This window comes from Pelodiscus sinensis, chromosome 13 (genome assembly GCF_052426305.1).
Source record: "Pelodiscus sinensis isolate ZL-2025 chromosome 13, ASM5242630v1, whole genome shotgun sequence".
Taxonomy (NCBI): domain Eukaryota; kingdom Metazoa; phylum Chordata; order Testudines; family Trionychidae; genus Pelodiscus; species Pelodiscus sinensis.
This window is the reverse complement of record NC_143064.1, coordinates 21,831,423-21,847,775: the sequence shown is the minus strand read 5'-3', so window position 1 is coordinate 21,847,775 and position 16,353 is coordinate 21,831,423. Positions and strand designations below refer to the sequence as shown.

Below are 16,353 nucleotides of genomic sequence, written 5' to 3'. Positions count from 1 at the left end.
GTAAGAATGATTGATGTGTTTCTGAGGGGGCTAGTGAAAAATACATCATTCTGTTTATCTTTTCTTTAAGATGCTCTAGGGTAGCTGTGGCAAGAGATACAGGACCTCCTGCATCCAACTGGAGGATGACAGGTAGGAGGGCTCATTGCAGGCTGACAGCAGATGAGTCACTATGAATGAACATTTTGTCTGCATACAACTATATGGATCAGTCACAGTGGTATCAGAAAGGCTTAAAACATGAACAGTGTGTATGTAACCAAAGGAGTGATATCTGCCTGAGTCTGCAGACAGCTGGAGGAATGTGAATGGATCACAAAAAGGGGCTATCTCCAAGACCTGCAGCTCTGGGGACTTTTGCCAATGCAAATGCCTCAAAGGATTGCACGTGTGGTAGGAAGAGAAGACCTCAGGAGGGTCCATTCAAATGCATTGCTGCCACTCCAATTACCACCTGTGTTCTACATGGGGGCAGAAACACAGAGGCATCCATATCATGGTTTGCTTAGGACCCAAGATTGTCTTAATCCAGTCCTGTCTTATTTTACTATCTAACACAGGGAAATCCTATGGAGAGAGCTGAGAAAACACAGTTCAGTGGTATTTATTACTTTTATTTGCAATACTTTAGGTCCAAGTTTCAAACTGCAATATTTTTACACTCAAGACACAGTCATGCACAATCCATATTTCAAATTTTCTATTGCTTCAACCACAATTTAAAATAACTTAATGTTGGAAAGCAAAAATTCTTTTAAAAAAACTGAATGCTGAGGTCAATCAGATGGCTCCGTCCCATCAGCATATTTACAAAGTAAATAACTTAGTTCTCTTATTTTTAAAAAGATCATAAGTACCTCTTAATCCAAAGTTACCGAAGAATTTCACTACACACTTTTTATTTTTTTACAGATAAACACATCCTAAAAAAAGGAATGTACAGCAAAATGAGATACAGTTTTGTTAAACAATGAAAATGTAGGATCCTCCTGTTTACTTTTATCTGGATACCCTGCAAAAAATCCAGCAAACACCAGTGTAGCTGTGAACAGGTTGCTTCTGATTGACCCGGAGTTTACAGGTGGTTAAAACTCAAGCCAATTAATTGTTGCAGGATTCTTAGAATGTATGTGTATATGTGAGTACAGCACATGCAGTGCAGTATAAATATACATATACAAGCTCTAAAATAACACCCTAGTGTAGCCACTGGACTCAGTTTCTACCCATAACATTAGTTATTTCCACCACAGCCTTCTGGTCTGTATAGTACGCTGCTATTGCGGCATGTCACTCTCCAAGCAGCCAGACATTCATAGGATTTGCAACCAAAGAGTTGACTAGCCTTTTTGTATTGTTACTCTACAGACAGATTTATTAACATTGCCTAAAACGGACATAAATATTGCTGTTCAAAGCAACTGTGCACACACACAAGTTCAGAGCTCAATATCTTAGCTGGAGTGGATGGAAAAGGTCTATGCACCTCAAAAGGCAACATTCAGCCTATTCTGACATGTAAAGCACCAAACTGAGTCTGACTCTCTTGCAAATCCTTACTTATGCAGTAGGCAGCACATAAAGTGGCATTCTGTTTGGGTGGCTCTGCCTTACCAGAACCTGCTAATTAAGGGGCCACTTCTGCTGTCATTGACGTCAAAGGCAAAATTCTTACTGATTTCACTGAGAGCAGAACTGGATCCTCTACCTGGTCCCTAAGTGTACAGCAAGACTGGACAAATGAAACCGAGAATTCTCAGCAGCAAAAGGGTTTTAGTTTAAACCAAATCAAGCCCACATTATTCCCTTAAGTCTTCTCCTATACTATTGCCAGCTTGTCAGATCTGGGAGACAGGCCTCAGGAATGTCTTGGGATTGCAGGCAGTGATATAGTGGAGGTTACGCCCCCAATGGACTTGCTCTGTAGGCTGAGGATGCTGATTGAAAAACACTGCTGCAAACAGGCAATTGGTAAAAGGAATGACATGAGAAGTGTGACCACTTTATCTGAGACACAGTCTTGCTTAGCAGCCACTGAGGATGGAAGGAGCAGAGAGGGAAAGCAAATAAAATGTAGAGACTAGGTAGAGCACTCACTGCAAGGTTAGCCCTCTTTTGCATCTCTCTTTGGAAATATTCTAGCTGTTCCAAGTCCCTGAAGGGAGTGAAGGGGGAGACAGAGAAATGGTGATTGCTAGGGACACGTATTTCTTCCCTTGTAGCCTGCGATTCAAATATGTATATAAAAGCGTGCCCTGGCGCCTCAGAGAGGCATCTGCGTGAATGCCAGCTCACTGCTCCTGACCGCAATCCTATCCTTCCTTATGTGCTTTGACACCATTTGGTAGGTAACTGGTGCCACTGGCGATGCCTTGCAGTAATTGAGCACTAAGCATGCATGAGTAGCTATGAATGAGGACACGACTAGCTTGGAGACAGCAGTGCTTTGCACATAGATGCTAATGCAGGCATTTTGCATCCTTTAGGAAAATGTCAGGTGCAAAGCCACCATGCTCCAAAAGTAATGAAGGTCATTTTTTTCACTGAAAAGCAACTTTAATATTAACATAACATGTTCCCCACAGTTTCCTTAGGGTCTGATTCTGAAACCGAGTGCTTACTCAGAAGAATAGCTAAGCAGTGACAGAATTGGACTCCAATAACAGAACAGAAGGCACCAATTAAAGAGAACATACTCTTCCTTCCCCAACCCTGCCACACCCTTTTTGAGACTGCAGCTGTTTCCAAGGATCCACACAGCCTGCGTTGAACCACAACACATCAATATCACCTCCCAGTAGGGATTTACTCCTTTGTGACACAAGCCCAGTATGTTGGCTCATCTCTGAACCATTCATAAATAGGGGAAGGTGTAAGCAAGATTTTGCAGGCTTCAGCCTAGAGAACTACCCTTTTAGATCAAGAGGGGGCATGAATATCTTAAAGATACTTGAAGATCTCAATTTGCAGATGCTCCGGCACAAACCTGAGCAAGCTGTTAGAATGGTTGCCCTTGAAACACCGAGGTGGTCCTTTCTCTGGACCCAAAAACCATGAGTTAAAATTGAAGATATTTGCCCATTCCAAAGAGAATAGCTATTTTAAAACGTGGAGGCTTTACTTCCGTGCCATAGCCACTTCTTCCTACTCCCCATTTTTTAGTTACTCAGTGTGAATGAATGATAGTCCATTTGGGGAAAGATACAAGTCAGTGGCATTTTATACAGCTCATAAAGGCCAATCTAGCATCACTGTGCATACCTTGGTGTTCAAGCAAAGCAACATTTCCTCCTGTATTCCTTGCTAGATTTTATGGAATCTTTTTGGCTTGTCAACTGTGTCATTTGCAAACCCACTGATCAGAGAAATATATTTATTTACACGCTTACTGTACAGTATTGAGGAATATTCCTTATGTAGCAAAAACTATGACTCCGCATTAGAAGTAACAACCATGTAGGTAATTAGATATGATTTAATATTTCCCTGCTTTTAGTGACTGGAATGTGCTTGGTTCCTGGGTGGGACAGAAACTGGGGGAACTGGCTAACGGGAACCATAATATTGAGGTGCTCTCACTAGTCTCAAAGAAACCTGAATAACAACGTCAATAGAATAAATAAATAATTGAGTTAAACTGTGCAATGAGATTTGGCCAGCCAGTAGCCAGTGATGGAAAACAGACACATTCATATTTACAAAGGCAGAAAGACATGACAGGTGATAATACAACCGTTGCCGATACTGTGACCAAAACCTGAGAGCACTGTAAGATCCAGCAATTCCTCTGGCTCCCGTGAATGCATGCAGAAGCCTTGTTATACCTATAAGGCTTGCCCCCCACCCCGCTTTTCCATTTTCTTAAATAAATAATCTGTACTGTGCTTCTCAAGCATCCCTGATTTTACTGCTTTCTTGCTCCTGTCCTAGGTCCTTTTGGAACCACAGTGAGCTAACGGCCATTTTCACTATTTTCACGCATCACTAGGGGGACTGGACCAACATTTGAGATCTAGAAGTTCTTTTACTCTATTATGAATTTAGAAATAAAACACAAAAAGGCAATTAACCAGTCTATTACATCCTGGAATGAACATATCTGAAACATGTATAGTATGTTTATCTTTATATATGCTTTTGGCAGGAGGAACAGTTTATCTCCAATACTCCTTAAAAATATATAATTACCTAAACTAGGGATGGCTCTCAAAATACAAGATGGTGCCAGAGACTTATCTGATTGTTTCCATCTTTCTTCTTTCAGTAAAGACAATGACTATCCTGAGAGGCTATTTTTCAATTCTGTAACTCACGCACCAGGCCCATCTCTTCAGACCTTCTTTCACATTAGTATTCCACTACCAAGTTTGCCTCCAAATTCAGGAAGATATAAAAGCAGATGCTACCTTTCTGCGTTCACTGGCTTGAAGCATTTAGTGCCACAGAATCTCACAAGTAAAGAGTTTTAGGAATGCTACTACTCCCTTATAAAAGGGACATAAAGTAATTGGTCCTGTTCACAGAGTAATCAGCGGGGCAATTATAGCTTGTGTGCTGGATTCAGTCACTGGCAGGAATTGGATTTTCATTGACTCTCATGAGCATGCTAGGAATTTTTTTTGAAGTAAAGTCTCTGGATTTGCTACTCCAAAATAAAATCAATATTTTTACAAATAAAATAAAAATTAAGGCCTCTTATTAGAGCAGTTGCATTAAAAGAAAACCAGTCACATCAACATTTCACACACTGAAGCATACACTGTTCTGAAGTGTATATCTTTGATTATACCTTTTTAACATTTTGTGGAAGGGGGAGGGATCTGGGAAATAAAGGCAAAGTATTTATAGCTGGAAAAAAACAACTAGGAAAAAAACAGAAAATCGAATAGTGAAACCTCCCAAACAAAGATCTGTACTGGATGTCCCCCTTTCAAGGGACAGATGTAAACACCATGGTGGATAAAAAGCAAAGAAAAAGCTACACTAGAAATAGAAACTGTCACTTGCTCCTTTGCTTCTTGTATGGAATTTAAATTCATTTAATTCAGATTGATGCTTCACAAAATAAGGTTGGGCCCTTGTAAGTTTGAATCACTGGATTTTCAAGGAAGCCTAAACTCTCATCTCCTAGATGGCTAACTAGGGAAAGACCAAAATGACATCATTACAGAAGAAGAATATTTACTTATTTGGGCATAAAACAAAAACTTGTTCTGCATCCCAGGAGGCTGGGGAAAGTTAATTAACAGCTGAGTATGGTAAACTAATAAACACTGCCTCAGTCAAGTCCCAAAGAAACTGAGCTGGACAAATGATGAGCCAGCCAGTTGGCAATATTAATGAAAGTAACAACCCAACCCAAAAGTTCTGACTAAAATCCAAAGCCAAACAACATTTTAATTCCTAATCAGAAAAGGTCTGAGCACCCTTGACTCATACTAACTACAGATGAGGATGCTTAAACCTCTCAAGAATGCTCAGCTCTTTGCATTACCAGAAACTAAATGTGAAGTCATCTTGATTGACATTTGAGGGTTTATTATTATTTTTACAGAGGCATGCTCCTGTAATTCTGATTTTTACATGTAGCCTTAACACTAAAATCCAGTGGCAAATATTCCATACAATATATTTTGCAGCATGAAAACTAATCAGGTCTGTTCTCTTCACATAATACAAATTGTTTAATTAAACTATTTTACTTCTTTACAAATAATTTTAGTAGCCAGTACAATCCTCAATCAGTTCCAGCAATTATTCTCCCTTTGACATACACATACTTGCATGAAGGGGAGGTTGGTACATGTTTGAGGGGAGAGTTGAAGGCTGACCCTGTTTATGGTCTAGAGCAGTGTTTCTCAACCAGTGGTAGGAATACCCTTCGAGGTACTTGAGAGAAGTCCGGGGGGGTACGTCAACACAATTGAAATTTGGAGAAAACTGATTTTTTTTAAAGTTTTACAGTTTTATTATTTTTTTACTTTTTACACCCAAAAATTTCATTGCCCACACAGCTATGATTAAGTTGTTTACACAAATGTGTTGCAATGGTAGAAAAAAAAATTGTGTGTCTGAAAACTGTAGGTCCTGGGGGTATTTAACTTTTTTTTAAAGGGGTATTTTATAAAAAAAGGTTGAGAAACACTGGTCTAGAGTACAGCTGCTCCCCGAGTTATGACCACCTCCACTTACAACCATCCGCACTTACACCCAAAGCAGTCGTAAATGCGGATCTGAGTTATGAACGGCAATCCGTGCTTAAGAACAGCGCGGTCACCATATAACTTTATGGGATCCGAGTTACGAACACTTCGAGTTACGGACCAAGTGTTGGTCCATAACTTGTTCGTAACTCGGGGAGCGGCTGTATTTATGTATTCAATTCTGCATTTACCTTTCCCTCCCTTCACCTAGCACTATACAAAACCCCTTGTTTAAATAAATACTTTTCCTCCACAGTCTTTTGCTGCGTTGGCAGCCATACTCATGTAAAACTAAATCATTCAAACTCTTACTTTCTTGAGTAGCTGCTAACATTTTCAATAGGACTATTCACATGACTAAGGGACACTCACCCGAATAATAATTTAGAGGACTGGGCTGTCTGATTGATTGGGAGTTTTACAGATGCCTTTTCCAGCAGGTACAGCTTGGCTATGGGGATGGACAAACTCAATTCCCAGAATCAGTGGGCTGAATTCTGCCCCTCCAATACTCCTGTGCAAATCCAGTTTAAATAGGGCTGCATTGGCATGGATGGAGCAGATACCAGTTTTCATCCTACTATTGGTTCGGGTCTCATGCTATGAACTAGTATTATTCCATAGGGCACCAAGTGCCTCTCTCTGGCAAGGGGGCTGAGCATCCTCAAGTCCCTTCACTGGGAGTGTCCTTCTGTCTCAGTGCTGGGGAAGCTGCTTGTTGAGCACTCTGGAGGAATGAGCCAGCACCTGGCAAAACCAGTCCATTTTTATTACAGCTTCATATCACACAAACCCTTTCTGAACAAACGTGGTGGCCTTCTTGCTTTTCTGATTACCAGACCCTCACCAAATCCAACTGCCAAGGACCCAAACTCTCACAGCTGAAAGTGTGTAGCTCAACGGGATGCTCTTCCTGCTTGGCGCTTGATTTATTTTAGGTTGGAAAAGCAATTTCACTTTCATTCTTACCATCTAATGGAACCATGAATGGGCCAATATTAGCAAGTGGGTTGTATCCAGCCTAGAGGAAGTTTCTCAGCGCAGGAGGACCCTTCTTCAATTCCAAACCAAACCGAAAAACTCAGAAAAGTGATTGTGAATCTTTAAGAACCAACCAATCCTTTAAAGGTGAATGCATAGGATGGCCACTGGGAGTCTTGCTACTGAGTTTCTTTGACCTTCGAAATGGCTGAGACAGCAAGGTGATTTCTGGCCTTGCGGCTCAGTTTTGGACCCCGTTCGATATCAGAAATAAGTTAAGGAATCAGAGAGCAGGAAGAAGACACATGATAGGTTTTTAGTCCTCAAAGAGCTGGAAAACAGCTGGCCTCCATCATGACTGTGACTATTTGTCCTTATGTCTGCCTGTCCTGCAGCACAAGAATTGAGGTTTTACAGAGTTTTGTTCAGTCCTGCTCTGGAGGTAGCTGGCCGGGGGTAAAGCCAGCCCACAATGCTAGCGGCTGCTGTTCTTAATTGCTTCCTTTGCTGCAATGATTAGAGGAGTCAGGCTGGAGAGAGGCTTGGCTAATTTTAAAAATGGATGCTATTAAAAACAAAAACAGAAAGAAAACATATTTGTTATTTTCCTTTCAAAGCTCACTTTCAAGCAGTTTTTTTGTTGTGCTTGCACCATATTTAGACTCTCATTTTAAAAGGACATGATTCTGCTTAACATGTCAACACATGAAGGACAAATTCATCTCTGGTGCAATTCTAGTGACTTTGGGGAAAAGTTTGACTCAGTCTCATTTTACACTCCAATCTTGTACTCAGAAGAACTGAGGTGCAGGTTCAGAGCAGTTGCCTTTTTTATTAAGGCAAAATTCAGACTACAGAGTAGTAGGTGACAGAGAGCACACATTGGCCTCTCATCTCTGGGGCCAGACTCTCATCTCATTTACACCTGTGATTCAGCTTTGGTTGACTTAAAAGAATTTTGTCTTTAACTGCAAACATGTAAGCAGATGAGAATCAGCCCTGTTTTATGTCCCCTTTCCCCTGCCCCATTCAAATGCCATTCCCTGGTTCTGAGAAAGAAAAATACTCACATTATATCTACTGCTAGTGTCAAAGGTAGCAAGACTGAAATATAACATAACATGATGACATGAGACTACACACTACCATCTTGTATAGCTAGGAGGGCTCCATATTTGGAGGATACAAACGTCACCTCTTAGGGTGTGTCTACACTTGCAGCCTAATTTGAAATAGGACTGCAAATGTAGGCATCTGAAATTGCAAATCAAGCCCGGGATTTAAATATCCCGCACTTGATTTGCATCTTCCCAGCCATGTGCCCCTTTCTTTTTTTTTTTTTTTGAAATTGACAAGACTGGACTAACTGCCCGCGTCTACACACAGCAGTGAAACGGCCATTCAAAATAAAGCCCTATTTTGAACTACCTGTTAAACCTCATTGCAGCTGTGCTGTCATCTCCTCCCACAGCTGTGCCCATTTTACCTGCAAAAGCTCCTTGGCAGACCCTCGTCTGTCTACGTCCATCTCCAGACAGCGGTTCAGAAAGTCTCGGAACACAGCAGAAAGTCTCTCAGGATTTTGAAGCTCTGGGGTTCCATTAGTAGCGATCAGATACAAAGCCTAGAGAAAAATTAAACCAGAGGATTTAATCTATTTCTTTCAGAGTCCTCGAATTCTAATATGTATTCCTGTTTAAGGCCAAATTTACACTCGAAACTTTTGCTGGCAAAGCAATGTCCATTACAGATGGGGTATTTTGTGACATTTCTATGCTGGCAAAAGCTGTAGTGTAGAAACAGTTACAGCAACATAAAGGGCTTTTGTCCACATAGCTCATTGCATTTACCTAATAAGCTACCCCAACAAAAGCAATTTTTGCTGACATAAGTTGTGAGTGCAACAGGAGGGTTTTGCTGGTAAAGCTACTTTGGAAAACCATTTAGGCTGCGTCTAGATTGGCATGATTTTCCGGAAATGCTTTTAATAGAAAAGTTTTCTGTTAAAAGCATTTTCGGAACAGAGCGTCTAGATTGGAACGGACACTTTTCCGCAAAAGCACTTTTTGCGGAAAAGCGTCTGTGCCAATCTAGACGTGCTTTTCCGCAAAAAAGCCCCGATTGCCATTTTCACAATCGGGGCTTTTTTGCGGAAAACAAATCTGAGCTGTCTACACTGGACCTTTTGCGCAAACGCTTTGCACAAAAGGGACTTTTGCCTGAACGGGAGCAGAATAGTATTTCTGGAAGAAGCACTGATTTCTTACAGTAGGAAGTCAGTGCTTTTGCGGAAATTCAAGCAGCCAGTGTAGACAGCTGGCAAGTTTTTCCGGAAAAACGGCTGATTTTCCGGAAAAACTGGCCAGTCTAGACACAGCCTTTAAAGTACCAACCACACCTAAAACACATGTACAAAGGAACTTGGAACAATTCTTAAACACTGCTTACATAAGACAGTATGATACAGTTGATACTTCTCTTCATTCTGGACAGCTGGATACTACAGAGATTTTGTATCATAACTCAACCGTAGTGCATCAGTTTATACATTCAGAGAGGAAAATAGGGAAATTTTGGACTTGATTTTCAATATATGCATACAATCACATGTTCACTATGCATGCACACTTGCCATGTACATAAAATAGATGGATACCTGCATGTCAGGCATCACACTGGACCTAAATTTTGTAGCAGTTTACAAATTTGGTGTCAGGAAAAACTGAAGTTTTAAAGAATTAAATAGAAAAACCATTAATACTATCCACACAATAGGCCAATGTTCATTAGTTTGATGTTGATTTCAATGTGCTTGGTGTAGCCACATTTTTGATATGTTGCACAAGGCTACGTGCAAAATGGGATGATACAGGTTTCTAGACAGTAAACAGAAGGTTTTGTCAGCTAAGTGACAATGGGTCTCTGCCCTCGAGAAGGGGGCAGTTTGGAACTGCTGGCTAAGCAAAATAGCTGGATGTTTTTGCAAAAGTATAAGAATATGTCTAAACTTTCTCTCCCCCCGCCCTTCCCTTTTCCTATTTATTTTGAGTTTTCTTATCCCCTCGTCATAACTCTGGTCATCTGGAGAAGTGGGCTGTGCCCACGAAAGCTCATGATACCATCTACATGTTTTGTTCGTCTATAAAGTGCTACCAGACCATTTGCTTGCTGTTTTTTTCTATAAAATTAAGTTAACCAAATTTATGCTGGCATATAGCCAGCTCAGTGATCACATGGTTGTTGTACGTCTACACTTTGTAACTTGTGTTGATGGCGTGTGTCCTCGTCAGATGTGTTTGCCTGGATTGAAATGTTATTGCGGGGCACTGTGGGACCACTTCTCAAAGTCAAGAACAGTTGATGTAAGCAATACAGTGTCTACATGGAGACTGTGTTGACTTCGCTACATTGATATTAATTCTACACCTCTCATGGAGTTATTAATTCAGCAAACCTGATGATGCAAAGGGGACAACTACCACGGGGCCTGACAATTCAAAGGGGACTGCTACTGCAGCAGTGGCAGTGGCTGGAGCCTCAGATTCTTTAAACTGCCACCAGAGCCTGGGGAGGCATGTTCTGGGTGGCACTAAGTGCTGGCTGAGGAGTGTGGTATGGTCGGGGTGATGCTGAGGGCTGGATGCCCAGCCCCATCCCTTCTGCCTGAGGACCCACCTCATCCAGGAGCATGGAGCTTGACCTGCCTCACCTTGTCCAGGGGCCTGGAAATTCTGTCAGCCCCCTGTAAGTCAGGGTGGTAGGCAAGTTACATTAATGGGAACAAACATTTTAGCATAGACGCTTAGGCTACATCTAAACTGCCAACTTCTTTTGGAATAAGCTTTTCCAGAACAGATCTTCCAGAAAAGCTTATTTCGAAATAGAGTGTCTACATGCAAAAAGCAAAACAAAATAGTGACTTGCTATTTCAAAAGATAGTATCCCCACTGATTGGACGCTATCTCACATTTAAGACCACCTGGAACCAGTTCAGGCAGAGCATTAGGTCAGCATTTGCTTTCTGGAGCTGATGCCTAAGGCTATCGGAGACACCTGGGTTATAAAAGGGAACTATGGAACCCTACCAACTTTTTGCACTTACACTTTCAGAATAGGAAGAGGCCTGGAAATCCCCAGGAAAAAAAAATCTGTTTCTGTTAGAACAGTCTGTCTTACAAACAGATATTAGCTTTGATCTTAGAGGGTACCCAGACTATCAGGACAGATTCAGGTTTTATTTGCACCACTGTCCATTCAGAGTAATTGCACATAACTGATGTCTCTGGATTTAAACAGGTAGGCTACGTCTACACTGGCATGATCTTGCGAAAAAACTCTTTAGCGCAAGAGTTCTTGCATTAAAGTAGTTGTGCAAGAGAGCATCTACACTGGCATGTGCTTTTGCACAAGAGCATCCATGCCAGTGTAGATGCTCTCTTGCGCAAGAAAGCTCTGATGGCCATTTTAACCATAGGGCTTTCTTGCGTAACAAATTCATGTTGCCTGTCTACACTGGCCTCTTGCACAAGAACAGTTGCGCAAAAGGGCTTATTCCTGAGCGGGAGCATCATAGTTCTTGCGCAAGAAGCCCTGATTTCATACAGTAGAACGTCAGCTTACTTGCGCAAGAACACACAGCCAGTGTAGACAGGCAGCAAGTTTTTGCGCAAGAGCAGCCGCTTTGGAGCAAGATCGCACCAATGTAGACACAGCCGTAGAGTTTAGATCTGTGCCACTGTGTCTGAGGACTGCTGAGTTCATAGATGAATTGATCTTTTCCAGCTTTTACCACCTAAATGACTCCATCAGGATGGAGACATTTGAGATGTCAAATGACCTTCAGTTTCGACAAACTTACTGTCTCCCTTCTGTATGATGTAGGCATAGTATTGATCTGTTGGAGTTGCATCTGCCCCATTTTCAATTCCAAGTCATATAGGAGCTGCTGGTTAAATGCAGGAGCCCTTTTAGAAGCGGATTCACTGTGCTGATTTCGTCATAATGCATGAGTCATGAGGAACAGTCATCCTTAGCCAGACATTGCACCTTTTGAACATTTCAGGGGCAGTATGCAGGAAGTGAACAGATTTCTCGTTGGTAGTAACTGAACTGCAAAGGGGCAGTAAGCATTTGGCATACAGAAAAAAAACCAAGAAGTATTCAGCAAATAGTTATAGCTGAGATTCGGGAAAGTTAGATACAGCCAGTATATATGTCACATGTCATACTCACATGTGTTAAGATCAATTTATAAGGACTCTCAGGCTGGGAATTGTAGAGGCCCAAGTACTCTAGAAATATTTTCCAATTTTTGATTAAAATTAATACAACAGGCGATTCATAGGTAAAAAGAAGAAAAGGGCTTGTTTCACAGAAGCTTAAACAACTCAACATGGATTTCAAAGTATATTGCATTTTTGTGCACTAAGGTTTGTATCTTCGGGCCTGAGTGCATATCTGGCACAGTGAGTCACTGTAAAAAGAGAGTAACACTATTGCTGGCTGTGTTTGTGAACTGGAAGTGAATTAGGATCTCCAGAGGCTAGGAAAGGCACGTGTGTCATAAACTGTCTCTGAACACTTGTAATTCAAAGGCTATAAGGAAGTAATCAATCCAGCGTGGAATGTGCTTTCCTTGCATCTGGGAAATGACACAGGCTTTTGGATCTGGGCAGCTATTAACTCCGTCCATGATTAACGACCTTTAACTGCCTTTATTATTTATTTATACATTTATATTGATGCCAGCAACTTTAAGCACCTGGGCACCTTACATTATTAAAACAATTATTCATGTAATAAAATATCAACCCTTCAGTTTAAAGCTTTGCAGAACTCCCTGAACGCAGACAAACACTTAACCACAGCCATTACAATGACCTATAAACCTGCAGGAAAACTGGCCAAAAAGGTATATTCCTAGAAGCTCCCTAGACCACCCCTGGGAGCAGTTTTCAGAAGCATGGACCCTTCCCTGAGGATGCCCTGAAGAGCTTATTTCTGGGAATTAGAGTGATCCAACAAATCATAACTTCAACAGGAAATTAACCTTTGCTTAACCTGGATGGGCAGCGGTATAGCAGAATCTGAATGCAAGCAGAGAGGAGAAGCCTAATTAACTTTGCAATCTTTGATCAGCAGCTTCTAAAGGAATCCAAATCACTCACTGATGTCATATGGTAGGGAGATTCCAGCAGGTCAAAATCAGCTGCAATCCAAGGCATTACAGTTTTGCAAGGGTTCCCAGAGGAAGATAATAAGGTAGGAAATCATTCTCCTTACCAAGGAGCTGAGCACAGCTCTGTCATACCCACACTTGTGAAGATCAATTTATGAGGACTCTCAGGCTGGTTCTGCTCAGAGGTCACTGCTGTAGCACCAGACCAATAGCACAAGTGCCCATTAGAAAGCAAGTCTCCCATTTAGTGTAATTATAAAAATCCACTACCCATGTCCCCTCCCACACAGTACCTCCATGCACTGCAGTCTGCAGGTGCAGGTTGTCACGTGCAGGGAGGAAAAGCCCACACTTGCACTCCACACCCCGAACCTGTGGCTTTCCAAAAGAATTGAGAGCCTTTTGCAAAAATGGCCACATCAACTTCGTTTAAAGCCCCATGGGCCACTTCATCCTCACTGGTCCTTTCCTTAAGGGCAATGACCAGCACACTTTCTACTCCAACATTATTTTTGATCATCTACTAATTCTTTCAGGCTATGTCTACACTGCAGGCTTCTTGCACAAGAAGCTTTTTTGCGCAAGAGAGCGTCCACACTGCATGGACACTCTCGCGCAAGAAAGCTCTGACAGAATGGCCACCAGGGCACCTGTGCTTCTTTCGATAGGGGTTTTTTTGGCGCAAAACCAGCCTATTTCCCGTCCACAATAACTCTTGCACAAAAAGGAGTTATTCCTTGTAGAAAGAGGAATACCTATACTGCAAAAACCCCTCTCTTCTGCCGATTCACTGTACATTTTCTTGTGCAAAAACGCGCTTGAGGTGTGGACGCTCCACGAATTTTTGCGCAAAAACTCTGCTGTGCAGACATAGTCTCAGAGGCAATAGCCTTGAGCTGGTGATTGCAGTCTGGATACTACAGACCAAAACCTAGGAGTATGTCCACACTGCAATAAGAATCTTATGGCATGGACAAGGCTGGCCTGGGTCAGCTAATGGTGACTTGAGGGACCCGGGCTATCCAACTGCAGTGTAATAATTGGGCTCGGGTTGGAGCCTGGGCTCTGAGCCCCCATGTGAGGTGAGGGTCTCAGAGCTGGGACTACAACCGAAGCCCAGATATGCATACTGCAGAGATTGGCCAGCCCTCCAGGACTGTTCTGAAGTCTCCAGGAATTAAGATTAATCTTGAATTAAAGATTATGTCATGGGATGACATCTCCAGGAATAAATATAACTAAAATCGGCAACCCTGTCCAATGCCCAAGTCTGAGTCAACTAACCCAGGCCCCGAGATGGTGCTGCAGGCTTTTTGCTGCAGTGTAGGTGTCCCCCATGAGAAAAGCTAGAGGCCGTGCTTTGTTTTGATAGTCTCTCTCTAAAAATCTGGAATTACTTATGAAATGTTAATCCATGGGTGAATTCAGGAAAGGAGATACAAGCTGTATCTTCTGTAAATGTAGGCTGCTCTATGGCTCCAGGAATTCATCCCAGGGACAGGAGACCCGTGTTCAGCTGTGTATTTCATTCAGGCACATATCTTTCAGGCATATAGTTATGTAAGATTTCCTTTGCTAGTCACTCATCTTAATATGCATATGGATTAATTTAGGGAATAAAGACACTTCTTAGGGCAAAAATTTAAACTATTCCATAATATAAATGCCCCAATTGTTTGCTACCAATATTTGTATTAAAGGATAACTTTGAAATTGCACTTAATAATATTTAGTAATTACAGATTTCACAGGTAATTGCAGGTAAGACATTTCATTTATTTAACAAATATACAGTAGTCTGTGTTTGGGAAAATCGTCCTTTCCCCCTTGTTCTGTTCAAAATTCTTTTCACAGGAGTTTATCAGCTGGAGAAACTTGGAATCAGAAAGATTTCTGCCATCAGAGATACGGCACAAGGAGACTTAAGAAAACAAGTCGACATACCGAGCATTTTTAAACAGCTCTGAATTAAAAAATGACATATTGAGAACACCACCATGTCCCTTATCTCCTTTATGTACCTTTAGAGGTATATAAGCTTTTGTAGCCCGGAACCAGTTTGAAAACCAGTGCTTTAAACAATATATCGGTATGCTGCAATGACACTGTTGAAACCACACCTAGCTTGTGTGGTTTAGACAGGATTTTGTATCTAAAATTAGGACAGCATAGAAGAACAGTGGTATATGATTCCACATGCACCTTACCCTGAGAGGATTTTCATTAAGGTACGGGGGTTCTCCTTCCACCATTTCTATTGCCATGATCCCTAATGACCAGATGTCAACTTTGGGGCCATACGCTTTTCTTGTTACTACTTCAGGTGCCATCCAGTAGGGAGTCCCCACCATTGTGCTCCGTTTGCTCTGCTCTGGGGTGATCTGAGCACAAAACCCAAAATCAGCTGCCGAGAAGAAAAAAATACTGTTAACACTGTGAAAGTAGAAAGAATTATACTGTAAGAAAAAGATGAATTGTGCTGTAATAACTGAATAAGTTGAAGGAATTCTGTTTGTCTTTTTAAGAGGAAGAAGAAAAGTATGTTAATGTTGATTGTAGGTATGCAGATCAAGGTGCTAGCCAATTTGGGCCTGAGTTTAACAGGAAAAGAAACATTAAGTCTTAGGAAGCAATTCCAGATAATCAGGGAGATATAGCCAGGAGATTGCTGTGTGCTTAATATTGAAATGAAGATACTTAACCACACTAATAATGTGAAGTTTTGCCACACCCTTTGATCTTGTTAACTTGGCCTTTTGACTGTATAAAATCAAGGGGTTTGAACCTTGTAGGGTACTCACATTTTCTCCATGCATTTTAGCAAAGCTTTGCTGAAATAAACAGAGCAGTCTGCCAAATCTGTGAGTCCTGTCTGACTTTGACAACACTAACTTGAACTATGAAGCAAACCAATACAAACGTCCCATTCTCCATACAAGAATGCATCAGAGTATCTGCTGGATACCTTGCTTTTGCTTACATACCAGGATA

General features: G+C 41.5%; 1 protein-coding gene across 7 annotated transcripts in view; it reads right to left on the bottom strand.

Annotated features, from left to right (window-relative positions):
* Nucleotides 1–598: 598 nt before the first annotated feature.
* Nucleotides 599–16,353, bottom strand: part of PAK3 (p21 (RAC1) activated kinase 3) — a 208,295-nt gene continuing 192,540 nt past the window's right edge. For all 7 annotated transcript variants that reach the window (XM_075940915.2, XM_014580107.4, XM_014580109.4 and 4 more), the window contains 3 exons: nucleotides 15,570–15,766; nucleotides 8,671–8,808; nucleotides 599–7,749 (listed from right to left, as the gene is read on the bottom strand). In XM_075940915.2, the coding sequence (XP_075797030.1) occupies nucleotides 7,660–7,749; nucleotides 8,671–8,808; nucleotides 15,570–15,766 (425 nt within the window). In that variant the 3' untranslated portion in view covers nucleotides 599–7,659. The remainder of the gene's footprint in view (nucleotides 7,750–8,670; nucleotides 8,809–15,569; nucleotides 15,767–16,353) is intronic.